The sequence below is a fragment of the Lontra canadensis genome, unplaced genomic scaffold (genome assembly GCF_010015895.1).
Source record: "Lontra canadensis isolate GAN:19392208 unplaced genomic scaffold, GSC_riverotter_1.0 scaffold18, whole genome shotgun sequence".
Taxonomy (NCBI): domain Eukaryota; kingdom Metazoa; phylum Chordata; class Mammalia; order Carnivora; family Mustelidae; genus Lontra; species Lontra canadensis.
In genome coordinates, this window is record NW_022631012.1 from 22,114,283 (window position 1) to 22,142,140 (window position 27,858).

Sequence of the window (27,858 nt, forward strand, 5' to 3'; positions counted from 1 at the left end):
TTGGCTTTTATTTTGAAATGAGAACCACTGGACAGCTTTGGTAGATGAGTGGCTTGACCCAACTTAGATTTTAACAAGATTGCTCCGGTGGCCATGTTTAGCCAGGCCAACCAAGGATGGTAGTGGTAGACAAGGTAGTGAGAGGAGTAGGATTTCAGCTAGTTATACATTACAGTGTTAGATCTTAGATTTTAAGAAGTGTTTTCCCACAACTACTCTTTATTATGTGGCGATTTAAGTATGTCTTTTATATATATTATAAACCAAGTCTGTTTTACCTTTCCTTTTCCAACACCTGCTCCCTACTAACAGTTACTCTGTCTCTATGGAGAGTAACCAAGGTTTCAGACTATGAATTTCAAAGATTCATCAAGGCAAATAGATTGAAATTAAAAAATTCAAAAGCATAATATGAAAAGAAAGAGGTGGTACCTAAGATCGGAAGTGTTTCTCAGGAGAGAAAAAGAGAAACTGGGGTAGAATTAAATTTTTGTTGGACACAGGAAAGGATAGAATTGATACCACAAATAATAAATGGGCAACATGGAAGGCACATTTGAAGCACACAATGTAGGGAAGTGCAGGAAAATAGTATATGAAAATCAGAGGCAGAAGGCCCAATACACATATAATTAAAGAGACCAAAACAAATGGAACAAAAATAACAATCAAAAATGTATTCTGGAGGCATCTGGCTGGCTCAGTCGGTAGGGCGTGCAACTCTTGATCTCTTGATCTCAGGGCTATGAGTTTAGAGTGACTATGGTTAGAGGGACTACTTAAAACAAAACAAAAAATATATATATGGAATATAGCATATAAATATATATATATATATAGGATGTAGTGTGTGTGTGTGTGTGTATATACATATATATATACAGAAGAATACTTTTCTGGGTTGCCAAAAAAAAAAAGAAAAACATCTGGAGGTAGAGTTGGGAGATTTCATGAAGTTATGCAACATTCCCTATTCTGACATGGAGTTTCAAAAGCTTGCCTTTTACTCCAGAACTAGAAATGAGGTCTCAGTCACAATGTCATGCAGCCGTGGTGTCTTGTGATGAGGGCAAGTGAAAATGGCAGAATTAGAGAAGGAGCCCCTGGGAATTGTGCATAACCCAGCCCAGCTCTCGGCGCCGCAGCGCACAGGGAAAGAGCAGATCGGAAGGTGAACCCACCCACCAGGTGGCTACAGTGGAAACACAGTGGAGAACCACTGTGTGCAAAAATAACTTCTGATAAAATCAAAGGTTGTTGCTAGAAGCATGTCAGACTGTCTTGTCACCTTCCAAAAATAGTGGAGAAGGTGAAAGGAAAGAAGTATGGATTGCATAGTGCAAGACAGGCAAAGGAAGTAGAAAGGCAGGTGGCAAAGTAAAATGAAATCTATTAAATGCAGCAATGAATCCAACTGGGTTAAGCTCTCTTTAAAAACAAGAAGATTTTCACTTCGAATCCAAACAGAAAATTCAATAACATACTATTTACAAGCAACCCCTAAAATGAGGCTCCAGAAGAGTTAAAAGTAAAAGGCAAGGCAAAGATCTATCCAGCAAATGCAGACAAAAGGAAAGCACGGTCACTATGTATGATGTGATAATAACATTATAAAATAGAAATGAGGTCAAATAGCTGACGTTTCTTTAGCATTAAGGACATATGACATCTCATTTAATCGTCATGATGGTTAGGAGGTTGTTAGGCAGTGTCAAATTCCAGTCCAAAAACAGTCATCAGGACAAATATGATATGACTGTAAGAGACAATTTTAAATGAGCATCTACCATTCACAGATCAGTATGCAACAAAGCATTTTGAATCAACACGTGAAGCAGAAGTTATAATAAACGCAAGATATGAGATAAGTCAAGTAGTCATGGGACACTTTAAGACAATTTTCTCCATTTCTGACTTACCAAGTAGGTAAAAACAAATGAACAAGATCTAAGTGCTATTATTTAATGAAGTCAGTTTAACGATATATCACAGCATTTTAATGGTGAAAATTGCAAATAATCTAAATGCCAACAGTGGAGAATTTATTAAAAGAATCAGACTAGAACTAGGATAACCATTTAACAGCTATTAAAATGATATTATAGATGGTTATTACACAGTTAAAATGCTAAAAAAATGACATTATAGACGTTTAATGACATTATTATCAATTAAATGGCAAAGCAGATAAATAATGGGCTGTGCTCTGAATTTTATTTTTTTAAAGTGTGTGTAAATGTATGTAAATGTACACACAGAGAAAATAAACTAAATGGGTACATCAAAATATTGACATCAGTTATCTCCAGATGTGATTATGGGTGATTGTATTTTCTCACTGGTTTTTCCCACTTGAAAATTTTCTTCAAAGGGTATTTTGCCTCTGCAATCAGAGAAAAACATAAATGATCTTTGTTTTATGATTGAGTGTGATCTTACAAACATCCCACTTGATTTCCACAACTTAGGAGAGAAAGGGTACAGATTTTACAGGGGATGAAATCAAGGCTCAGAGAGGTAATGTAGCTTTTTTTTTTTTTTAATGTCATAGTAAGTGGTTGGACTGGGGTAAAACCCTGACTTCTGACCTCAAATTCTGAGGACTTTCCAGGACATTCTTCTGGGTAAACCATGTCTCCACAAAGGCCTTGTACAAATGCTGCTGGTTCAGCATGTCAAATGACTGAGATCCTGAGGTAATAAAATAGAGAAACCTATACAGCTTAATAGGATTTTGCATCCAAGCTGATAGGAGAGAGTGGCTGTATTTAATTAGCTCTATGTGAGCAAGAAACTAAGGGAATGAGATCCTACGTATTGATGGAAGCCAAAAGTGGAAATAGTCATGGAAGCCAGAGCTGGTCAGCTTCACAGTCTTTGTCACCAAGGGACAAATTTCACCTGGTTAGCATCTTTTCTAGAGGTGCCCTGATAGAAAAAGATACTCTAAACATAAAGATGTTAGTGTGGCTTGCATTTTAGGCCAGTCTAAAGACCAATTTGAAGTGTCACCCTGGGTACCTGGAAGCCAAAAGTAGGATTCATTGTTATAGAACTGGGTCTGCGACCGTGCTTCCTGTTCACGGTTGAGTGATAGGTCATTTGTGTCACTTTCCATTATTTATGGACAACTAGTAATTTCTCAATTTCCCTTTCTCTCAGTCTCTGGATAGGTTGTATTGATACTTCTGCTGCAGTTCAAAATAGATTGCAGATTTTTGTTCAATGTATACCTTACACGGACACTTTGAGGGTTGCTTTGTACATGTCAACAATCTTCAGAGAATGGTTACATTTCTTTATATTGGAACGATTTTTCTGCTTTTGCTTTAGGAGTTCTAATTTTCACCCAATATGTAAATTAATAAAAGTTTTTACTAATGGAATTTTTGTTGTGAGAATAGTTTTTACATTTTTTTCCAACTGCTTAATACAAATCTTTGTAAATATTCAAACAATGAAAAGTCTGACGCTAAAAATCCCCTGAAATTCCATCAAAATAAGATAACCACAATGAACATTTTGGTCATTGCCTTCTCATACCTTTACTGAGTACACACTCATATAATTTACCATAAATTAGGTATTATATATATGCTGCTTTTTTATTGTAAACTTTTTTCTTTTTTTTCCCCTTTTCTCCATCTGTGCCATCACCTCCAAAGATATCATTGATAACCAATGGGTGTTCCTCCATACCTATCCCTGATTACTTAAATAAAACAAGAAAATGTACAATTTATTCCCATTTGTATCGTGTATCTATGGAATTTTGTAAATGGGGAAGTTGAGATTTTGTCATTTACAAAAATGAAGTTTTATTACTCATTTCTCTGCTTTCCAAAGTTTACATAAAGAAATCTCTACATTTTAATGGTAACAAATTTTCCGTGGCGTGGATGTGCCCTAGTTTATTGAGCCATTCCTGTTAGGTGGGCAAACACTTTATCTCCAGGTTTTCTCAATCATAAACAGTGTTGTAACAAATAATCTTGTGCATGCATTGTTATGGGCTAATGCTCTTCTTTTTGTGGGCTAGATTCCTAGAAATGGGCTTGCTAGTGAAAGGCATAAGTATTTTAAATTGCAGGAGGTAGCGTCAGATTGCTTTCCAAATAGGTTGTAAAATTTACATTTCCATCAGTACAGTGTATGAGGCCCCTCTGCTCCATATCTCCATTAACAGTAGGTATTTCCTTTTTTTTTTTTTTCATTTTTGCCTACTGATGGTTGAGAAATAATATATCTCTTTCTATCTTAAATTTGCTTCTCTCTGACTGGGGCTGGGCATCCTTTCTCACATTTATTGGTTATTTGGATGTGCTTTTCTGTCATTCTCCTATTTACTTTGTTCTCTTGGGCTTTCTCATCAATTTCAAAGGATTCTTGATATATTAGGAATAAACCCATGCTTATATGGTCAATTCATCTATGACAAAGGAGGCAAAAATACACAGTGGAGAAAAGACAGTATTTACAATAAATGTTGGGAAAACTGGACAGCTGCACACAAAAGAATGAAACTGAACCACTTTCTTACACCATACACAAAAATACAAAATGTATGAAAGACCTAAATGTGAGACCTGAAACCATAAAATTCTGAGAAGAAAACATAGGCAGTAATTTCTTTGACATCAACTGTAAAAAATTTTTTTAGTTATGTCTCCTGAGGTGAGGGAAACAAAAGCAAAACTAAACTATTGGGACTACATCACAATAAAAAGCTTTTTCACAGCAAAGGAAACCTTCAACATGACAATGTACTGAATGGAAGAAGATACTTGCAAATGATAAATCTGATACTGGGTTAGCAGCCAAAATATATAAAGGGCTTACAGAATTCAACACTGAAAAAACAAATAAATCCAATTTGAAAATGGGCAGAGGACCCTAGTAGACATGTTTCCAAAGAAGACATAGAGAAGGCCAACAGACACACGAAAAGATGCTCAACTTCACTAGTTTTCAGGGAAATGGAAATCAAAACCACAATGAGGTATCACCTCACACCTGTCAAGAAACAAGTGTTGGTGAAGATGTGGAGAAAAAGGAAGCCTTGTGCGGTGTTGTGGGAATGTTATTTGGTGCAGCCACAATGGGAAACAGTGTGGCGGTTCTTCAAAAAATGAAAATGAGAAGAACAATACAATCCAGTAATTTCACTACAAAGAGAATGAGAACACTAATTCAAAAGGATGCATGCACCTCTGTGTACTGCAGCATCAGTCATAAATGCCAAGATATAGAAGCAACCAGAGTGTCCATCCATAGATGAACAGATAAAGAAGATGTGGTATAAATAGACAATGGAATATTATGCAGCCATTAAAAAAGAATGAGATCTTGCCATCTGCCACAACGTGGATGGACCTAGAGGGTATAATGCTAAGTGAAACAAGTCAGAGAAAGAAAGATAAATACCACATGATTTCAGTCACATGCGGAATTTAAGAAACAAAACAAATGAACAAAGTAAAAAAAAAAAGACAAAAAACCTCAGACTGTTAAATGGAGAATAAACTGGTGGTTGCCAAAGGTGTGTGTGTGGGTGGGATGGGGTTGAAATAGATAGATAGATACATACATACATACTATTGTGATGAGTGCTGAAAAATGCATAGAATCATTGAAACATTATACTATACACTTGAAACTAATATAACATTATGCTAATTATATATCAATAAAAAATGTTTAGTATTTTTAAAAGTATCTTTCAGGGTAAATAGCTCTTTCATATGAGTTACTGATATTTTCCTCAGTCTATCATATGTCTTTTGGCTTTATGATATCTTTTTCCATAGAAAAAGGATTCAAATGTACTGAAAAACCCATCTTTTTAAATATACTTTCTGGGGATCCTACTGTGGTTAAAAGTCTCCCAACTCTTCAATTATATATGTTTTCCTAAATTTTATTCTAGCATTTTTAAAAAATTAAGTCTTCAATCTAGATAGAATTCTTCTCAGAGAGATCCAGCTTTCTCTTCTGGATCGATACAGGCAGGTATACCAGACAGATTTTTTAAAATAATAATTTTTCTCCCACTGAACTGAAATACCAACCTTTCATATATTAATTTTCTCATGATTATTTTTCATCACTCTCTGGTATGTTCTACTAATTAGTTATATGTCAATACTATTGACTATAATGAATATTTATGATTTAGAAATACAGTACACTTCCTAGTATATGGGAAGTCCTCCTCCTCCCAACTTGGAGACAATGACCTGGTGGTTAATTGATTGGAAGCACACACTGGTGTCAGATTGAATCCTGGCTTCAAGTTACTTCACATCTCTCAGTTAACCTATCTGTAAACTAGGATAATAATATTTATTACAAACAGTTGTCATGAGGATTAAATGAAGCAAAACAAAAAAAAACACTTAGAAAACTTACTGACATATTTTAAGCACTAAAAAATTAGCCTTTGCAGTTTCTTAACTGTTGTGCAACATTTCTTTTGTATGAACGTTATTGACCCTTCCCTTCAACCCAAACCCTCTGAAAGTGACTCTTGTGAGTCTAACTTCAGTTGCATTAAATGTATTTTGGGACATCTAACATTTTGGGACAATTAACATTTTTAAGATACTATGTATCACATCGTATAATTCTGGTATGTTTATCCTATGTTATGTTTTTAATTTATGCACTCTTAGATCTCATTGATCTTTTTTCATTTTTATTTTTTAAAGATTTTAGTTATTGAAGAGAATGCATACACAAGCAGGGGGAACAGCCAGCAGAGGGAGAGGGAGAAGCAGGCTCCCTGCTGAGCAAGGATCCTGACCTGGTCTTGATTCCAGGACCCTGGGATCATGACCTGAGTCAAAGGCAGACATTTAACTGACTGAGCTATCCAGGCACCCCTTAGATCTCATTTAAAGTCTTCAGTAAGATGCTAGTTTATTTCAGATGACTTGAACATTTCTTGTTAAATTTATTCCTAAGTTTTAAAAATTATTTTTCTTATTATTCTGATTGTAACATTTCCCCCACTTCCAGTTCTAGAGGGTTATTGCCAGTGTAGGAAAAAAACATGTCAGCTTGTTTATTCATTCTAGAATATTTTAACAGTCTCTTGTTTTTGCTGTACATATAGTTATATCATCAGCACAGAGATGTGTGTATACCTTCTTTACCAAGATTGACATTTAATATTCCATTTTCCTGTCTTTATAGTCTCGTCTTAATACTCTGTAATTGTGACAATGATGTATCCTTGTTATCACAAGAGAAGAAGTGGCAGGGTGACCAAAGGATCTCACCAGACATAAGCCCAGGACACTGATTCCTTTACCATCAATAAAAGATGTGTCTTACCATACAGAAAGCAGGAGATTCAGCTTAGGTATGAACCCACTCATGGAAAATCCTCATGGTTCACGTCTTCCCAGGGCAGCCTCACTACCAATGATACTGGCCAACCAGGGTGGGGATCCCATCAGACCTTTGAGAAGCAAAGTTGCCATCTCCTGAAGTATTTCATACCTGCTGTCCTCTTCCAAGTACTCTCAAGACTCTGGTTTTATCTTCCTGGCTACTGGGGACACATGACTAATAAACTCCAGGAGGATTTAAAGACAGAGGTTTAGGGGCGCCTGGGTGGCTCAGCCAGTTGAACGTCCCACTCTTGATTTCAGCTCAGGTCATGATCTCAGGGTGGTGAGATCCAGCCCCACCTCAGGCTTTGTGCTCAGTAGGGAGTCTGCTTAAGGCACGCTCTCCCTCTCCCTCTGCCCCTCACACCCCTTCAAAAAAATAAATATATGAATAAAATTAAATTAAAATAGATTAAAAAAAAGAAAGAGGTCTTTACCAACACAGAGATTGAGTAATAGGCTTTTTCTATTATTATCTCAGTTCAGAGTTTAATTTATTCACTGCATCATTTGATCATTCAACATACATTTACAAAGTTCCTGGAAACGGACACCTCTTTCAGGATTAGTCTTGAAGAAGACCAATCCCTACTTTTGAAAGATACGGAGTCTAGATGGGGAATCAGATACAGAACTAAATAACGGAACTGCCTTGTGAGAGGCTTTACAACATAAGTAGGTGTCAAGATGTGTGCAGGGTCAGGAATTTTATCCTCCTTTCAAGCTAACAAGTGAGCTTGTTGTTTTCATAGGTGCTAAAAAAAGACATGTCTCTGGACCAGAGACAGCAACTTGATTATTGACAGCAAAAGCAGGGCTCTGAGCTTCATGCTCATTTGCGTTGGTTCCCTCACCTGCCCCGAGTCCTGGGGTGAAGCCCTGGGCCCATTGTGGTTGTCTGCACACTCAGTGGATTGTATTACAGGACAACACCCAACTTGAGGAATTCCCTGTTTTTATAGGTAGGCAAAGCAAGCCCACTCTTTACCTGGGGAGAGAGTTGACCTTGTCTAAGGTTGCTTGCTGGAAATACAACCCTGAAAGATGAGTAAAGAATGGCCGGGTCTTGCCATCTTGCCATTTCCAGCAAGATCATGCAGGGACACCCAGGGCTGGGTGTCCATAACTGTAGCATAACTGCCAGAGGTATTAAGACCCCCGTTGTCTCAGGAAGCGATTTAATAATTTCTAATCGAATATATGCTCACTTTCTATTGGTTTGTTTACTTTTCCCCTGTGGCTAGCTACCTTGAGGTTTCAATAAAGCATGGTTAGTCCTTGAAGAGATTTATCATTGAAGCTATTATAATTTCCAGGGGAAAAAAAATTAAATGCAGCTGTGGCTCAAGCGGTTTGGTTAAATAAAGAAGGAACGCATTTTTTGAAAGGCAGTAATGATTTGGCGAGGTCATCGTTTATAGAATAAATACACCTAGATTTGAAGGGTTTCTTCTACCTAACTTCCCAGTTCTATGACTTTCCACAAATGACATAACCCCTGGGCTTCCTATGTACCTTTCAGGTTATTGTCAGCATTAAAAACAAAGCTCATGAAGTCCCCTGCATACAACGGGTATTCAGTAAATGGCAGGTTCTATTATTGTTATGTTCAAACATATAAATGGTAAGTAGAGTTTGTTAACATCTATCTTGTGTTCTTCCTGTCATTTTGAGTTAAGCAGTTCATTTATCTCTTAATTACAAGGCTGTGAATTCCTGAGGAGCATTGAATTTTAGTCATCATAATTATCTAAGTGCCTAACTCTTTTTTTCCTCCTTTCAAAGTTTCAAAGCCAACAATGTTTTAAAAAACCTTTCCATAAGTCAAGCAAAGAGAAAGATCTGATATGAAGATGTATGTGTAATTTTCACTTCTTGTTTAATTTTAATCATAAAAGTAACACATGCTCAAAATTTTAAAAAATTCTAATAATGCCAAAGAATTGAGGTAAAAGTGAAAATTTCCATTCCCCCCAATCCCATTTCCCTGAGGATAATCATTAGAGTTTGATGCGTTCCTCCAGGTTTTTCCTATGCATAGAGAGTGTAGTGTTAATTATTTCCTTCCAAAGATTGTATGAATTATGCTCAGGTGAAAGCACTATATTATTATTTCTAATCGCTAGCTTGTGGGTTTTCTTTTTATTCAAAGCAGCTTTTAGTGTATTTATGTTCATGCACAAGTTAGTCCTAAAGAAATGACAAGAAAGTCCCTACTCTTTGACGTTCTGAAAACCCCGAATACATAGTCTTCCTTTTTCTGGAGTTTTTTATTCATGTAAATATATTTTTTCAAGCATAGCATAGTCCTCATTGTCTTTATAATCAGAATTTTTGTTCATTTCTATGAAACCAATAGAAAGATTTTTATCTTCTATTTGACTTACCTTTTGTGAGCTTTAAACTTTCCTAATAACCCCAAGAGGCAACAAAGAAAACTCCTTATGTTTGCAGAGTGCTTTATAAGTTACAAAGCTCTTCCTCAAACATGTGCCAGGCTCTTCTGGTGACTCTATGATGAGGGTTAAGCATTATTATCCCAACTGACTAATAGGAAAATTAAAGTAATGAAGGTTAAAAAGTGACTTGCCTCAGGTCACACAGCTAGTACAGGTCACACAGCTTGTACAACCACAAACCCAGGTCCCTCAGTTTATTAGAGAGCTCTCTGGCTCCTTCGCAGAGCAATTGTCCAGAATGAGTTGAGCCTTCACAGACATAGGACATGGTTCAAGAAATATATTCGGAATTTATAGAGGACATTCTTGATTCCTTTAATGATTCCTTTAAGTGTTTTCTTTTCATTGAAAAAATAAGCTAAGACAAGCTATATATACCTGCAGCTAATTTTTAGCTCGTTTTTTTAAAGATGGATGTATAATTATCAGCATAAATAGAAAAAAGGCATTGATCATTTCTATCCATGGAGACTGTATACCTCATTACTCTTTTATCAAGACAATCCTTGTGGTGATGAGTGGATTCAAAACTAACTGAACGGGAAAGGCAGGTAACTCTATTCATTAGAATTTTTTCATTCCTGGTAAGAGAAATAGCATAAGGATATGTGAGAACTGTGACTTCAATAAGATGATTAAGAAATAGGCTTGATTTTTTTTTTTTTTTTAGAGCGGTCTTAAGTTTACCAAAAAACTGAGCGGAAAGTACAGAGAGTTCCCATCTACTCCCTTAGCCTCCCCTCACCTCTGCCAGAGGGTTTCCCCTGTCATTAGTATCTTGCATTCAGAGTGGCACGTTTGTTACAGCTGATGAATCAATAATACCTTATCATTAAAGTCTATAGAGTACGTTAGGGTTCACTCTTTGTATTACACAGTTCTGTGGGTCTTACATGCAGAGTCATATATCCACCATTACAGTCTCCTTTAGAAAAATTTTTCTGCCCTAAAATCCCGTGTGTTCCACCTATTCATCCCTTCTTCCCTCCCTGCCCCCCAACTCTTGGCAACCATTGATCCTTTTTCTATCTCCATAGTTTTGCCATAGAGTACATAGTCTTTTAATATTGGCTTATTTCATTTAGCAATGGTTTTAAGTTTCCTCTTTGTGTAGCTTGATAGCTCATTTCATTTTATCACTGAATAATATTCTACCATATAGATGGACCAGTTTCTTTATCCATTCAACTATTGAAGGATATTTTGGTTGCTTCTAAGTTTTGATGGTTATGAATAAAGTGGCTGTAAACTTTGTGTGCTGGTTTTAGTGTGAGCATAAGTTTCTAATTCATCTGGGTAAATACCTAGGAGCGCGATTGCTGGATAAGATGGTAGGAGCATGTTTAACTTTGTAAGAAGCTGTCAAACTATCTTCCAAAGTGGCTACACCACGTGAAAGTTCCTGCTACACCAGTTCCTCATCTTTATTTGGTATAATGTGTTTTGGATTTAATCTTTCCAACAGATCCATAGTGGTATCTCACAGTGGTTTTCATTATCATGAAAGATAATTATTTTTTAAATCTGTTAGACTCATCTTCCTACATTTAAATCAGCCTTAAGGCAAATAAATCAGCTCATGTTCAAATTAGTGGGGGGGGGGGTTCCACCATAAACATATTCTTACGATTCAGTGAGGAAATACTAGGTAGAAGCCATGAAGAAAAACCATGTGCTCAGAATAGAGGGAAGGAAATAGTAAAAGGCTGGAGCTGAGAACATACTGTCAAGTAGAAATTGGCCAGTGTGTTTGGCACTGGTATGGAGCAAGGATAAAAATGATTTAACAGCAGTATTTGGGATGATAAAAGTGAAGAGAGCTAATTGGCAACCAAAAGTGTGTAGTAGATTGCAGATTGCCAATAAAAATATGAACGAAAACATTTGACTCCGTAATTGGAGACAACTGCTTCATAACCGAGAGATACCATAGAAGAAGAAATGTCAACATTTGAGCATAGTGTGGTTGTAGGTAGTTAAAACCAATGAGAAGTCAAGATTCTCTCACTGATGTTGGGAGAAGAGCTGATATTACAGAGGCAGGCGATGCCCTGCCCATGTCCCCTTGGGCTTCATCATTTTAGTTCAGTGTGGTGGAGTGTCAGCATTTACATTTCTCTTGCTAATGGGGCTAATGAAGACAAGAATTGGTATAGAAATAACTTATTTCCTTGGGGTGCCTGAGTGGCTCAGATGGTTAAGCGTCTGCCTTCAGCTCAGGTCCTGATCTCAAGGTCCTGGGATCGAGCCCCAAGTCCAGCTCTCAGCTCAGTGGCGAGTCTACGTCTCCATTTTGTGCTCTCTCTCTCTCAAGTGAATGCATAAAATCTTAAAAATATAATAATAATAAAGCAACCCCATTTCCTGAAACCCTTATGTAGATAGGTCTGTCACATGTTTTTTACTGGCTCCCAGCCCATCTTAGCCACTGACTTGATAACACCCCCTTTTCCAGATGCCTCTTTTTCTTTGTCTCATTTACCCTCCCTCCCATAACTGTGCTTTTGCACTGGAATTCCTATTTCAGGATCAGCTTCTGGAGGAACCCAAGCTCAGACAGTTGTTGGTTACATGTTTCTTTAGAATCCCACTGATTACTACTGTCTCTCTCATTCAAGCCTACCCCGAACCTTCTCCCTGTATCTGTCCAGGGACCTATTGCTCTCATCCTGCAGTTGCCAAGTCACTGCAGCCAGGAAACAACATCCTGTCATTCTTGCACAATGCAGAGGCAATTAATTAAATATAGTGTTAATACTTCCTCATGTGTTTGCATTTTAAAGGGGATCCTTGGAGAAAGAACTCAAAGGAGTGTCTAGTTGGGAATTCTGATTCTGTGACGCCTGGATGGAGGAGATTCTTTTGAGTAAGACTTCTCATTCCTTTACCTCTGATTCTGGTACTCCTTGGACCATTTGGGGAAAAAAAAGCAGATGAACTTGTCCCTCTTTAGTGATGAGTCAAAATTAGAAATTAGATGGAAGGGCAGAAGAAGAGGAATTTGAAGGAAAGCCAAAGAATTCAGCATAAAGCAGCAGCAAGAGCAAAACAGCATATTTATTAATTCTAAGACACCTTTTTGTCAGCATTTTAATCTCTGAAATGAAATTGCGTCGTATAATCAATAGCATCTCTTACTTATTGTGGCAAACACAATGTCATTGTCATTGCCTGTGATGTGAAATTGGGTCACAGCTCTTCATGTTGTTGTCATTTCAGTTGAATGATGTGCACTGTTGGCGTAGCATATGTTGAGTTTAATTGCTGTTTAAAGTGTCGTCAATATAATAGTGCTTTAGGATTGAAACAAAGAGCTATCATGTATGCAGAACGGGGTGGGAACAGATCAGCAGGGTATAAATTTGATAATTATTTCTCACTGGATAGATGATCCTAAATTCCATATTTTCATGGAAAATAACAGTAAAGTACTTTATAGGATGTAAGAAAGGAAGAAAGATGCACATGGGCAGAAGCTGTGTAATATTTTATTAGTGAGATTCATGCAGAAGGATTGCCTATCACACACAAAGCAACAGTGGCAAGAGAAATTGCCAAATTCCTCACAATAGGTGAACGAAATCTCAGTGTGGCAGGAAGCTAGAGTAAATGAATCATGCATGGCAAGGAATTATCTTGAAGAGGTATGATATCCATTTATCAGAAATTTCCTGCTGACTTAGAACAGAATGCACTTGACGTCCAGCATGACGCCATTGCCGACAAAGTTCAAAATGTGTTCAATCAAAGAAGCGATGCCTGAGATGGGAATTTGCTTTCTTTGAGGAGACTTAGAATTACACTGTCGATGCAAACAGATCTTTAAAGGGATCAAGAGTATGAGTTGGATTTATGACAAGCACTGTGTCACTGAAATCTTATACCTGCCAACTGCTGAAGTTACTGCCATATTTAATTTAATTTAAGCAATGTCCAAGAAGAAGAACTTCTTCAAGGATATTATTGGGAGTGGACCAAAAGGGTATGGATAATGTTTGAGTGGATAGAGGACTGGTTAGAAGGCTTTTGGAAGAGACATCTAGAACCTACCATATTTTCTAGTCCTCAGTGACTTTATGGACATGTCTCTGAGCCGTTAAATAATAATTTCTTCTAAATGCATAGTGATATGGTTGTTAATCATGATGACATGACTAGGCCAGTACAGTCCCTCCATGTTTCTGTCAGCAAACCATTTGAGGACCACTTGCAGAAGGAGTGTGACTCTTGATCCTTGCCTGAGAATTTTCTATTAAGAACTTCTGGTAAGATGAAGAAAGCGACAGTATCAAAACTTATAGGATGGAGACAGTAGATCTGCACACTTCAAAGAAATACTAGCTCATTGACATTCTTGATGTCCCAGAAGACATTATTTTATGGAAAAATATGAATTCCAATGAGTCTAATTTGAAAAGAGTTTCAGAAAATTTGAATTCTAAGTATGTGCAGGAGTTTCAGGAATACATTGACCAATTTACTTCACAGGTATTTACCCTTTTATATATGCATAGTACTGCTATGTGATTTTAAATTTTATATCTCTGTAGAAATAAATCCCACCCTTTCAGTAAGTATAAGATAAAAATTCCAAGTGATAAAAGGCATTATGTCATAGTTTATATTTTTGCTTCAAAGCTAAGAGAATCATTAAAGTTCAGTTCATGGAAATGGAAGGTTTGACTCACTAGCAATATATAAGTCTGTGTGTGATAGCACCACAAGGAGAAAAATCCACGGAATAGATTTCAATATACCTCTTTCAATAACTTATAAAATCAATCAGGAAAAAAATCCACAAGGATGCAGAAATTTGAACAAAACAATGAACAAACGGGTTAATGAACCTGTATAAGACATTTGCACCAAACAGACTTTGCGTTCTCCACGAGCTTATGAAAGGTCCGGAACCTGGGCCACAGAGCAAGTCTCAGTGGTTGAACTTACTCAGAACATCTATTCTGATGAGAATGTTTAAATCTATTAAAAAACATTGGTTAAGGGGGGTCTGGGTGGCTCAGTCTGGTATTGGCTCAGGTCACAGTCTCAGGGTCGTTAAGATGGAGCCCTACATCAGGCTCCGTGCTGGGCGTGGAGCCTGCTTAAGATTCTCTCTCTCCCTCTCCCTCTGCCCGTAATGCCCCACTCAAGCACTCACTCTCTCTCTCTCTTTCTCTCTAAAATAAAATAAATAAATAATTTTTTTTAAATTGGTTAAAAAAACAGAGAAGTAGAAAACCCCTATGTTTGGAAATTAACCATTGCATTTCTAAATAAGACTTAGGATGAATTTAAAACTCTGATGGAAGTTAGATGTTAGATAAGGGAGAAAATGTTACCAATATGCACACAAGATATGATTTGTGTATGTAGAAAATTCAAGAGAGTCTACAGATAAATTGTTAGAATTGTTAAGAGATATTAAAAACACATTAGAGTCAGTAAGAGTTTAGCAAATTTTCTAGTTTCAAAATCAATATATGGGTGTCAAATATATTTCTACATGCCAGCAAAAACAATTAAGAGAGAAAGACACTATTTATTCTGTTGTCAAAATACCAATTATATGGAAATAAACCTAACAAAAAATGTTTAAGATCCCCATAGATAATTATAATGCTTAATAGAGAGACATTAGAGAAGACTCCAATAAATGGATTAGAATGCAATTATAAACATGCCAAGTCCCCCAAACGTATCTAAAGACAGAGTGCCATTCAGATTCTCAGCATGGTTATAGACGTGTGCAGGCCAACAAGCTTGTCTTCAAGTTTATGTGGAAATACAAAGAAATTTATTCTAGTTGACATCAAAATTTATTATAATGGTCTAGTAATTAAAATAAGCTGTTGACAAAACAGAAATAGAATTCTAAGATGGAATGGAGTCCAGAAGCAAACCCATCCACATGTGGACCTTGACTTATGAAAGAAGTGGCCCAACAGAGCCTGGTGAAAAAACAGAATGTTCAATAAATATTGTCAGAGCTGTGTACCCATACAGAAAATGTGAAAAGAACCACTCACTATTCTCAAGCTCCACGTGAGGTACAGCGAAAGACATCACTATAAAGACTTAGCAGGAAAAAAAAAAAACAAACCTCTATGACTGCAGGTTAGGGAAAGATTTTGTAAGTCATAAAAAGCACTAACCATAAAGGGAAGAACTAATAAATTTGACTTCACTAAAATAGAAACTTCTACTCATTGCCATTTGGGAAAGATAAGCCACAGGGCAGAAGATATAAGCACTACACATGCATGAGACAAGACAGACACACAACAGAAAATGTACAGTTTTCCTCTCTCGGGTGTTCTCGCCTCCTATCAACTCACACTCAGGGGTGTTTTGTTTTGTTTTGTTTTGTTTTGTTTAGGTTTGGTTTTGGTTTTGGCTGCTTTTTTTTTTTTTGAGGTTCATATACGTGGTTACTGAAAGGTGAACATGAGTACATCTTTGATATTTACAAAAATAAAAAGCACTAATTTGGTTTTGAATATAAGCATCAATTTTCTGTAAGCAGTTTTTGTCTCATACATTTAAGGGAGGGACTAAGTTAGGGAAAATGCGCAAAAAAAGTAAAAAGATAGCCTAGATGAATACGATGGTGCTGTGTGCTCTGGACAAGGGAGAAAAATGAATAGTTTAACCTTCTAAGACGTGAGGGGAAGCTGAATCTGAAAGGGAAGGTAAACAGTGCAAGTAGAAAAGGAAAATGAAAATGTGCACAATGGAGCTGAGAACTATAGAAAGATGGTATCTGAATGATCATGGAAAAGCTCCTACAATGGTGAGAAAAACAAGGACAAATAATGGTGATTCTTGGGGTCTTAGACGAACTCCAGATCTTGGACGGGAGGGAAGAGGAGTTTTCAAATTTACACAAGGAACAGAGCCTCCAAAGTAGCCCCAGTAGAAACTGTTTATTTTTAACAGTGGAATATTTACAAAATAAGGGCAAAATGAGAAGACATCATTTTTCTTGGGAAGTTGAATAGAAGGTATATGGAAAACATCAGTAGCTAGGAAAATTAGCAACAGGAACAAATTCTAACTAGAGAGAATCTGAAATTGTCAGCATGCAGAAATGGGAAATTTGGTATCTCTGCTTAATAAAAAGGATCATTTTAATTTCTGTACCTTATGAGCTTCTGTCAATTCAATTTTATTTTTTGGAGCTTTCTGATTTAAGAGGGAAAATAGAGTTTTGAAGGCTGTAGACTATGGAAGAGCAGGAACTCAGAAACTTGGTGTTGATACCCTCGTTTTACGAATAGAAGTCCTAAGTAATGTGCATCATCGAATAAAATTGTGGCAGCAATTTTATTAACAGAACGTTATTTATTAACAGAACATTAACAGAACGTCATAAAAATGTATACAACCTCATTTCTTCCCTTGAAAGACCCTTTAGTTTGTCAATCTGTATATACTCCTCCTTTCGATTCATTAATTTTCCGCTTTATGGGTCGTTATTTTATTGTTTCTCTTACTGACCCGTTTGACCATTTCATAGGTTATTAGCATGTCTTTCAGAGAGGAGAGGACAGGAGAGGGGAGGGAAACTAAATAAATGTGTTTGTCTACACTTACTAAGCTTCCTGTTTACCCCGGCTTGGAAAGGCTCAATTAACAAGACATTTAACACTACTGACTAAAAGGATGGTGGTGTTGGGATTAGCCCTATAAACCAAGACAACTGAAACACCTACAGGGTCTTGGCAGGTGAGGTAAATTAGTGCCTGGGGTTTTCGGTGCTGGACACGATGGCAGCTGTGGGCAATACCTGCTCCTCCTGAAGGGATTACAATATGTTACTTACACAGCACAATTAGCGCCTAAATTAAACCCGCAGGCTGCCAGTTTCCAATGTCTGCGCCATTTGCATGGGTAATAAAAAATGTATATGCTTAGATGTGAGAAAAATATTGTTGCTGAAATGTGTGTAGCCTCGCTCTAGTAAATTCGTATAGTTATAAGCTAGTCGACATAAGCAACACCAAACAGGGACCAAAAGAATGCTTTAAGTATACCATCAAGTACAGAGTTAACAAGTGAACAGCTGGGACCACCCTGGTTCCTAATAACTTACAAAGAAGTAACTCTTTTACCTAAAACCTATCCTAAGCCTAAAATAAATGGATCCTCTCGAGTGAGTGTTCAGGGCCTTTTCTACAGATGTGTTCAAGAATTATTTATTTTTAATTTACTCCGCAGGAGTTTCACAATCCAGGTTTCTGTGGCTTTAGAAGACATTGTTGAAACAAATCCCAAATAATTTCACATATTTTTTGAGGGATTATTTTTTCTTTATGAGTAGTGATGTTTTCATATGATGTTTATATTTAAGCTTTTGTGTTTGTTTTTGCTCACTTTTTTCTAGGGAAAATTTCATGGTAATCCAATGCACGTAGCTGTGGTTATTTCACACTGTTTAAGGGAAGAGAGGAGAATATTGGCTGCAGCCAATATGCCCGTTCAGGTAATATTTTCTGAACTTGTGGTCTTGTTATCTCCTTGAACTCAATTTTTCTGAAACAAATTCTTATCTTCTTCCCAGCCGTTACCTATGTTAATGTTGCCACTGTCCTTCAGTACACTTGGAATCCAGGTCTTTGAGTAATTCCTTTTCTCTGCCTTCATACTGAGATAATTACCAAGGCTTTCCGGAGTTTGTTTCTGGAATCCTATCTATACATTGTTTTCTGTTTCTATTGGTTACACTCTGGTCCGTGGTCTTACAGCACCAGGTGACGAATGAAGTTCGCTGCCCCCTGGCTGAAGTCCCAGCTCCATGTGGATTTTGCTTCCCTCAGCGTGATTATCCTCAGGGACTGATCTTCGTCAAAACCTTCTATGGCTCTGGACTTCCTATGCCCCACCACCCTGAAACTATACACACAAAATTTTATCTGATACAAATTCCATAAATACTTGCCTGTTGATTGTTTCTGTGTACTTGGCCCTGCCCTATTTTTGATTATATTTTGTCATACTATCCTCAGTGAATTCAGAGCCCCCATCAAAGTAAGACTAATAGAGGGAATCAACTAAGTCCTTGGGAATGCTTTTTCAGTTAGTCCGTATAAAAAGGAAGAGTCTGTAAATAATCAGTTTCTAGATGATGTTCTCCATAACTTAGTAAATCGTATACTATATGTATATCGATACTATATTTATTTTTAGGTCCCAGAAAATTATCTTTTTTTGAGCTGTTAAAATTTTTAGACCTAGCTATTTTCACATTATGGCTGTTTTTGGAGAAATATGGAATTTTAATAATTTGCTCTTCTTATTTTTTAGATAAAGGATAATATTTTTAATTTAAAATATAAGGTATAGTGCTTCTACAGTAAATTTAGTTTGATTCAGTACATTTTGGGTAAAAATTAAGATGCTATTACTACTAACATATGATTTCTCCTATATATATTCTTAGCTATCCTTTTCTATATCCTTCTTTTCCCCAGTTATTTTAGTGTGTGTTGGGGGTGGGGGGTTGTCTTCAAATATCAGGTATCAGTCAAATTAGAAACTACATACAACCTGCCAGTACAACATACTACCACGAGAGAAGCACTGGTGTGTAAATTTTAAAACCTCAAACCAATATACAAATATATGGGAGCATATATATGGGCGGGGGAGTTGTAACTATTTTTCCTATCTGAAGATGTGGTGTAGTTGGAAGAACACTTGACTGGTAGCCAAGCACATTGGTTCTGCTTGAGGTTGCACCCCTGATTTGCTTAGTCAAGTCATCAGGCGTCCTAAATCGTAGCTCTTCACCCAACCCTAAGGCAAAGGGCTTGCCGACATTCTAACTCTCATTTCCGTATCTATGTGGCTTGATGTCTAAGGAGCACATCAGTGTCTCTATATCTAAGGAACACTCAATGTTAGATTATTTGAATGGCCAAGAAATGGTGCGTGGAAATGTTGGTTAGCCTTTCTATTTAACTTGGCTAATATTTTTAGATATTCTTTAGTGAACAACCTTTGTTCCAGTGTAGAAGTAAATCTCATCCCAGCAGAGTCAGCATCCCTAATTCTGGATTTAAGTCCAATTTAATGTAGCTTCACTATACTCATTTTTAAATTACATGTATTCATTTTAGGGAATTTCAAAAGTAAGTCTGTTATAGAAAATTAGGAAAGAAAGTTTAAGCCATAAAATCATCTGTAATTTCACTTATCTATTGATAATGTTTTGGTGTGTGTGTTCTTCCAATCACATGTACTTGAGTTTACATGTCTATGCATATACCTATATATATATATATATATATATATATATATATCTGTAAGGAAGAGGGCTCATAAATGTATGGTGTTTTTATAACTTGCTCTATTTCTTAACAACTTAATGCTACTTTAAATGTCATTAAATATTTTTTCTAAAGCATTCTTTTTAATGGCTGTATAGTATTCCATACCCTATAACTCCAAGTCTCAGTTCAAATTGTACCACATATACTACATTTATCATAAGCTTGTTTTATTAACATCACTGAAATTTCAAAACATTCTTTCCCCAGGGTCCTCTGGAGAAATCCTTACAAAATTCTTCAGTTTCAGAAAAGCAGAGGAATGTGGAACACAAAGTGGCTGCCATTAAAAATAGTGTACAGGTGAGTGATCTCACAGAAACCTAGCAAGGCTAACTGTGGCCCCCCAGACATCTAACTGCGCCCAAAGTTAGCTCTTACAGAAATCACAGGACAATCTGATAATAAAATAACCCTCTCTCACGCACTGTGTTCATATTAGAAAAGATTTCTTGGGGGGAAGCTTTTCAGCTTCAGTTGACTAGAGACTGGGCCTACCCACCAAGCTCCAAGCCTCTAAACCTTTACACTGTAAATCTCTGCGTCTTCATCTGTAAACGTGAGGATGACCACCATCACAGGATTGTTGGGAAGGACTGCATGGGATAATCTAAAATAAGCCGTTAGCCCAGATCTTGGCACGTAGTACCTGTTATGAGCAGAGAGACATCACCAGGTTTGGAGAGAAGAGCAAAGTGAAATCTCAAAATAAAAACAAATAGGACATATAGAGGAAGCATAGATATTTCTCTAAGAAGCAGAGAAGGGATAAAATTGTAGACTGAATTGCCATAAACCACAGCAGATTAGAATAGGGACTTTAAGTGAAAAGATAATTGGTACATTCATGCAGAGTTGTATGGAACTAAAAGGGAAAAGGTATCCATAGTCTTCAGCCAAAAAAGACATTTGTAACATCATTTGGAACTAAATAAGAAATAACAGGCAAGATGCTGCAAGATTGCCAAATGATCAGGAAGAAAAAATGGAAAAGCAGATTTAGCCTAGTTCTTGTTCTTCGGTGCTATTCAGCCTTCATGGCCATTAGCCTTTAGAAATGTGGGCTCTGCAAGCTTGGGCCAGCCCATGAGTGGAGGCCAGAAGCACGAAACAGTGTCCTTTGAAAGACTGATGATGATGTTTTGCTGACACGCTTAATTAGAACAACAGAGTGAGTGTGTTTTCTTTTGTAAAAAGATGACAGAACAAGACACCAAGTACTTAGAAGACCTGCAGGATGAATTTGACTACAGGTACAAAACAATTCAGACAATGGGTAAGTTTTTACTTCGTTTTTAATTCCACTTAGGACATAAAGACGACATGACGGGGATTTCCCTTCATACTGACCAAGTTGATAAATCGATCTGTTTCCCTGAGGGAAGTGCTCTCGCTTTCATCCTGAAGAGAGAGTGTGAGGAGGAGTGTTTTGCTTCCTCCTTTTCTCCCCATATAAATGTATGTTTTTTAATCAACCAATTCAAAATAAATTGTAAAGCTCATGAGAAATTATTCTTACTTGGGGACACATCTCCAAAAACTAAAAACATTCTCCTGTAGAATCAAAATATCATTATCACGACTAAGAAAAGTAATGATAGTTGCCTAGTATAATCGGGAAATTACTAACGTCATACTTACATGGATTTTTTAAATATAATTTTTAAGATCATCTGGCTGGCTCAGTCGATAGAGCCCACAACTCTTGATCTCAGTTCATGAGTTCGAGCTCTACACTGCTTTTAAATAAGATTTTAAAAATTATGAGTAGAAATGTGATTCACTATAGGAAATTTGGAAAAAAGAAAAGGGAATTAAAAAATGAAATAAAAAATCATTAAAAATTCCACTATTTGCTGAGAAACAGTCAAAATGTTAGTATATCTCCTTCCATCCTTTTTCCTATACATTTAAATACATACATATCTATTTATTTACAAAAAAAACCCCGAAATAATCCTTTACATAGTTTTGTGTATTGCATTAAGTTTTATAAGTATTTTCTCATATCATAAAAAATCTCCAAAGACATAACTTCAGTAATTGTATAAATGTCAAAATGTAAGGAAACTGCAATTGATTGACTATATCTTTGTGATTAGACCTTGAGTTCGTTTACAAGTAGATTTTTTTTTTAATGGGAAGAAAAGGAGAAGAAATGGAAAGAAAGAATGAGAATATTTACAAGGTCTAAAATTTATAAGTAACAGGATTGATCTTTTGAAGTGTGTTGCCATTCGTGGGACAGAGAAATTCCAATTAGATCAAGATTAGCTAATAGGATTGTACCAATGTTCATTTGCTGGCTACGATAATTGCACTATGCTTATGTAAGATACTAGAAGAAGCCAGATAAAGGGCAGATGGGAACTCTACTCTTTTTGCAACTCTTTTGTAATTCTAAACTTATTTCAAAATAATTTTTAAAAACAATTGGGATAGAAATATTTTATTTTCAGAAGCATCTTTAACTATTGAAATGTTAGCTTAATATTTACCTAGAAGGAAGTGTGGATGATTGTGACCAAGTGCTTAACATTCACCTCAGATTTAAAAGGAAGGATATTAGGTTAGGAATCTTGCTTGGTGTAGGTGAGGGGTGATGTGCTCTCCTGGCATCTTCAGGATGTACTGACTCCCGTGAAATGTTATATAAAATGTTCATAGTTGCGGAACACCTGGGTGGCTCAGTCAGTTAAGTGACCAACTCTTGATTTTGGCTTAGACCATGATCTCGGTGTCATGAAACTGAGCCCCGCATTGGGCTCAGCACTCAGAGCAGAGTCAGCTTGTCCCTCTCCCCTCCCCTCTCTCCCTTCCCCTGCTCTCTCTCTCCAATAAATAATAATCCTTAATAATAAGGATTAATAGGGGCACCTGGGTGGCTCAGTGGGTTAAAGCCTCTGCCTTTGACTCAGGTCATGATCCCAGGGTCCTGGGATGGAGCCCCGCGTCAGGCTCTCTGCTCAACTGGGAGCCTGCTTCCCCTGTCTCTCTCGGCCTGCCTCTCTGCCTACTTGTGATCTCTCTCTGTCAAATAAATAAATAAAATCTTTAAAAAAAATAAAAATAATAATAATAAGGATTAATAATTTAATCCTTAATCCTTTAATAATCCTTAAATGTTCATAGTTGCTTCTGTGTAGAATTTTTCCCTTCAGAAAAATGGCACAAACATGGGTTCCTCAGATTATCAGAGGGGTCTGTGATCCTAAAAAGGTTTAGAACTGCCAATTTCACCAAGCACTAAAGTCCACTGAAAACCGTCTCACCCCAAATCTCATATGTGAACCATCAATTTAAGAAGTAAAATATAAACAAATACATTAAACAATAAAACCACTTTGGACTTAACATATGACAGTTAGAGTTACATTACTATGATCAGTGCTCATGAGCATTACGAAGAATAAAAATGCTCATTCTGTCACTAACATCAACAAGTATTTATTTGGTTGACTTTAAGTGAAATGAAATGTTTTAAGTGAAATAAAAGACACATGGGAAACAAGTTATATCTTGCTGGTGAAGACTGAAAATTATTAGCTAATGAAGTTTTGAGTTTATAAAAGGCTATATGAGCCAGATTTTCCTGCATGTGGGATCCAGGAATTTGCAAATTTGTGAATTAATACAACCAGGAATGATTTCCCAGAGATCAGGGCTGTTTTGTGGAGAAGTTTGGCCCAGTGTTGTTTTGGGGCCTCTCTTTCCCAGTTACTCAAGCCAGAGCGGCATTTCTGACCTTCATTCTTCATAGACAGGAGGGTTGGTATAAATAATCACTTGCTATGTACCAGTAAAGTTAAAGATTCAAGTTAAAATACACAGTGTTTATTCCACATCTCCCATTTAAGAGGATAAACCATTTGGGGTTTTTTCAGTCAGAGGTTTTTCTTTGCAATTCTTTCCTACTTCTAGTGTTACTGTGAGGCAAGCCCATACTGCAAAAGAAAAAAAAAAGGCGGGGGAGCAAAAGATTGAGTCTTTATTAGTTCATGAGAGTAAATGGATACAACTGCAACCCTTCCAGGCAGTTTTCCATAATTCCTGGTGAAAAAGTAGAGCGGGAACAGTAGGTAAAGGGATCAAATATGATTTAATAATGGGCACAAAGAAGGCCCTTTTCCTACTTAGCCCAACTAGCTAGGGTTATTGTCCGTGTAGAGGTATCTAAAAAGGAATGCATTTCAAAAACCTTTTTAGCCCTCTCCCTACCCCAAACAGGAGCATGGTGTGAAGACTGGTCTTCTGTCAAGGTCTGTAAGATAGAGATCTCCTCCCTGGCTTGCTTGGTGGTGATCCTCCTGGCAGATGAGCAAATAGGGACATATTCCAGGCTCTTGCACAAGGGCCACATTTCGTCTCTCATATTGTGGGACTTAAGGATGGGGATTGCAGGAGTCTTGGCTTTAGGGGCAGAGAGCTTCGCCTTGGAGAGGGCTCAAAATCTCATCTCTTTTCCTTCACAGACCAAGGGGACAAGAACAATGCCCTCATGAATCAGGAAGTTTTAACTCTGCAAGAAATGCTTAACAGTCTCGACTTCAAGAGAAAGGTTAGTGAAGAACGTTAACTTGGCCTTGCCCACTGTTCTTTTCCTAGATCTGCTCCCACTGAAAAGAATCAAGCTCTTGGATTCATTCAGGCCTATTCAAGCTGAACGATAAACGGCGGTGTTTCTAGGAAGAGTGCCACACTGTTGGCCGCGCTTCCGTTGCCAAGCTTTCCAAGCCGGGCTTCTTGCTTCATCCAGCTCATGCAGCGCATTCCCTGTAGTGACCGTTAATTTCAAGGCGAACATCTTACCCAGTTTTTACTTGCCCCTATTTCAGACATGACCATTTTAGTGTCTGTACTTAATATGCTGATACAGGTTCTACTACAGGTAGAATTAAAATATTCCTTGGCAGGCACTAAAATTTTATTAGAAAAATCAGTGTTCCAGTTTCCACTCTGAAAAACGACCTGAGGCTACGTAATTGAGTAGATTTCAGGATAGTTCATCGACAACCGAACATATTCAATCTAACCTCCTTTCAAGGAGCAGAGAAGGCTTTTTCTGGCTCAATGAAATATTTTAAAAGAGGGGAATCATTTCTATTTCAACTTTCTATCTCTCTGTGAAATAAATGCAACTGAAATTTGAGCGGCCACTGGTAAGTCAAGAGTTCATTTCTAGAAGCTCAGCTGCATTTGCTGTGTAGGAATTTGTGTGAGCACAAATAAATGTAGAATTTACTTTCACCCACATTATAAACTTAAACAGTTAGAAATCAGGTTTCTAAAATGCAAATAATTACTCCAAGATAGGCTTAATGCATTTATGCATAATAAATCTCTGTTCTATGTTTTGTGCATGCTAAGAAATGCTTAGAAATAAGATTTTAAGACAGAAGGAACTTCAGAAATTATTTGGTCCAGTCACCTCATTGTATAGATCAGAAGACCAAGTTCCAGCAAAATTAAGTGGTTTATCCCAATTCACATAGCTTGTCACAAAACCGGATAAGAATTCATACCTTCTAAACCTTAGGCCTTTAAAAATTACACTTCTCCACTATGCCTTCCTCAACCCAGATAATTTACTTTTTTTAAGGATTTTATGTATTTATTTGACAGAGAGACAGTGAGAGAGGAAACAGAAGCAGGGGGAGTAGGAGAGGGAGAAGCAGGCTTCCTGCCATGTAGGGATCCCGATGTGGGGGCTCGATCAAGGACCCTGGGATCATGATCTGAGCTGAAGGCAGATGCTTAACGACTGAGTCACCCAGGCACCCCCAGATAAAGTCCTTAAAAAACTAACATAGAAAGGCTTTAATTTTCATCAGTACATTTTAGAATAAATGCGTATATTTCTAAGAATATAAATTTAATTTATGTCTTTTTGAAAAGTGGGGATATGGCTGTATGACTAGAAGATTCAATAATGTCACAGGAGTTAAAAATTCAATGTACTTGAACTTACATTAGATGAGATTAAATGATATTATGGGATAGTATGAGATTGTTAGCTGTGATCATGCGGCTTCCTTTAATAATATTATTTAATTATAATAATTTCAAATTGAGGGGCGACTGGGTGGCTCAGTGGGTGAAGCCTCTGCCTTCGGCTCAGGTCATGATCCCAGGGTCCTGGGATGGAGCCCCCCATCGGGCTCTCTGCTCAGCAGGGAGCCTGTTTCCCCCTCTCTCTCTGTCTGCCTCTCTGCCTACTTGTGATCTCTGTCCATCAAATAAATAAATAAAATCTTTAAAAAGAATTTTCAAATCGAAAGTTGGAAAAGGCAGTGCTCTGATAAATAGAAGGTAGTATTTGATAAAATATTTGGTGAGAATGTTAACCCAGCCTTTATCCCCCAGGTCTGACAAATAGTTTCATGGGTTATGAGTGACTTTGGTTGCATCTCATGAAAATCTTTTCAGTAGTTACCTTTGTTTTTAGGAAGCACTCAGTAAGATGACCCAAATCGTCAAGGAGACGGATGCGTTGGTGAGCAGCGCGCTGACGGAGAAGCTGCGGGACTGGCAGAGGCGGCAGCAGGTCGCCTGCATCGGGGGGCCGCTGCACAACGGGCTCGACCAGCTGCAGAACTGGTACAACAAACTGACTTTAGTTTCTCGTGAAAACCACAGGAAGTACAAAGCTTCAGTGTCGCTCAGCCAGAGAAGGCAGGCTGAGCCCAAAACATCATTCATTCAGCTTATCGATGGTTTATTAGCAGCTGGGAACTGCCGTTGAGAACAAAGAGATGCATATGTATGTTTACTTTTATTCCCTTGGGGCCAAAAATAAAGCATCTCTAGAAATCTATAGCATGCATGCGAATTGCTTAATTCTCTCGCATAATATATTAAACTTAAAAGAGTCCAGTGAATTTTTGAAACCAGCAATGAACACAGCTTTCTATAAGGACATAAGAAATGCTAGCTTCAAAAGCTTGAGAAAAGATATCTCAGTTTTTAAAGGCATATCTTAATTTTTTTTAAGTATTTTTTTATTTATTTAACAGACAGAGGTCACAAATAGGCGGAGAGACAGGCAGAGAGAGAGGGGGAAGCAGGCTCCCTGATGAGCAGAGAGCCCGATGTGGGGCTCGATCCCTGGACCCTGAGACCATGACCTAAGCGGAAGGCAGAGGCTTAACCCACTGAGCCACCCAGGTGCCCCTTTAAAGGTGTATCTTAAGAAGTTGAGTTAAACATTAGTTTTGTGTTTTCAGTACAGTGATTTATTTTTTTGTATTTAAATGAAAAATCTCAAGTACTTCTACTCCACGACATTCCCTACGTGTGCCCGTGTGCAATCCTATGGTTCCTATCCCTTGTATTACAAGAGAAAATGTGGGTAGGGTTTTCCTCATCAATGCAAAATAAAAGTATTTGATTGAAAGAACACTTAGAAAAAAAATAATGAAAAAGAAGGAAAATATTCAGTTGAAATCTAAAATGCTTTCAAAGGGCATAAGTCAATACGGTGGAAATCTGTCCTAACTGGGGCCGCTTGCGATGTGAGCTCTGCCCTGCGGGGCCTGCTTCTCAAGAACAGTAAGGACCTGGGCTCTTTCTAAAACCTACTGATGGTGCTTGGGGAGATGCTTTGATTCTCTAACCTCACCATAATAATAAGCAGTAATATACATAATAAAAATAAAATATGCTAAAAATAAAATAATC

At 37.3% G+C, this 27,858-nt stretch overlaps 1 protein-coding gene across 1 annotated transcript in view; it reads left to right on the forward strand.

Moving 5' to 3' along the window:
- STAT4 (signal transducer and activator of transcription 4) overlaps positions 1-27,858 on the forward strand; it is a 96,117-nt gene that overhangs the window by 34,093 nt on the left and 34,166 nt on the right. The window contains exons 5-9 of the mRNA XM_032860207.1: positions 18,237-18,335; positions 20,392-20,484; positions 21,379-21,457; positions 24,654-24,739; positions 26,627-26,778. Coding sequence (XP_032716098.1) covers positions 18,237-18,335; positions 20,392-20,484; positions 21,379-21,457; positions 24,654-24,739; positions 26,627-26,778 — 509 coding nt within the window. The remainder of the gene's footprint in view (positions 1-18,236; positions 18,336-20,391; positions 20,485-21,378; positions 21,458-24,653; positions 24,740-26,626; positions 26,779-27,858) is intronic.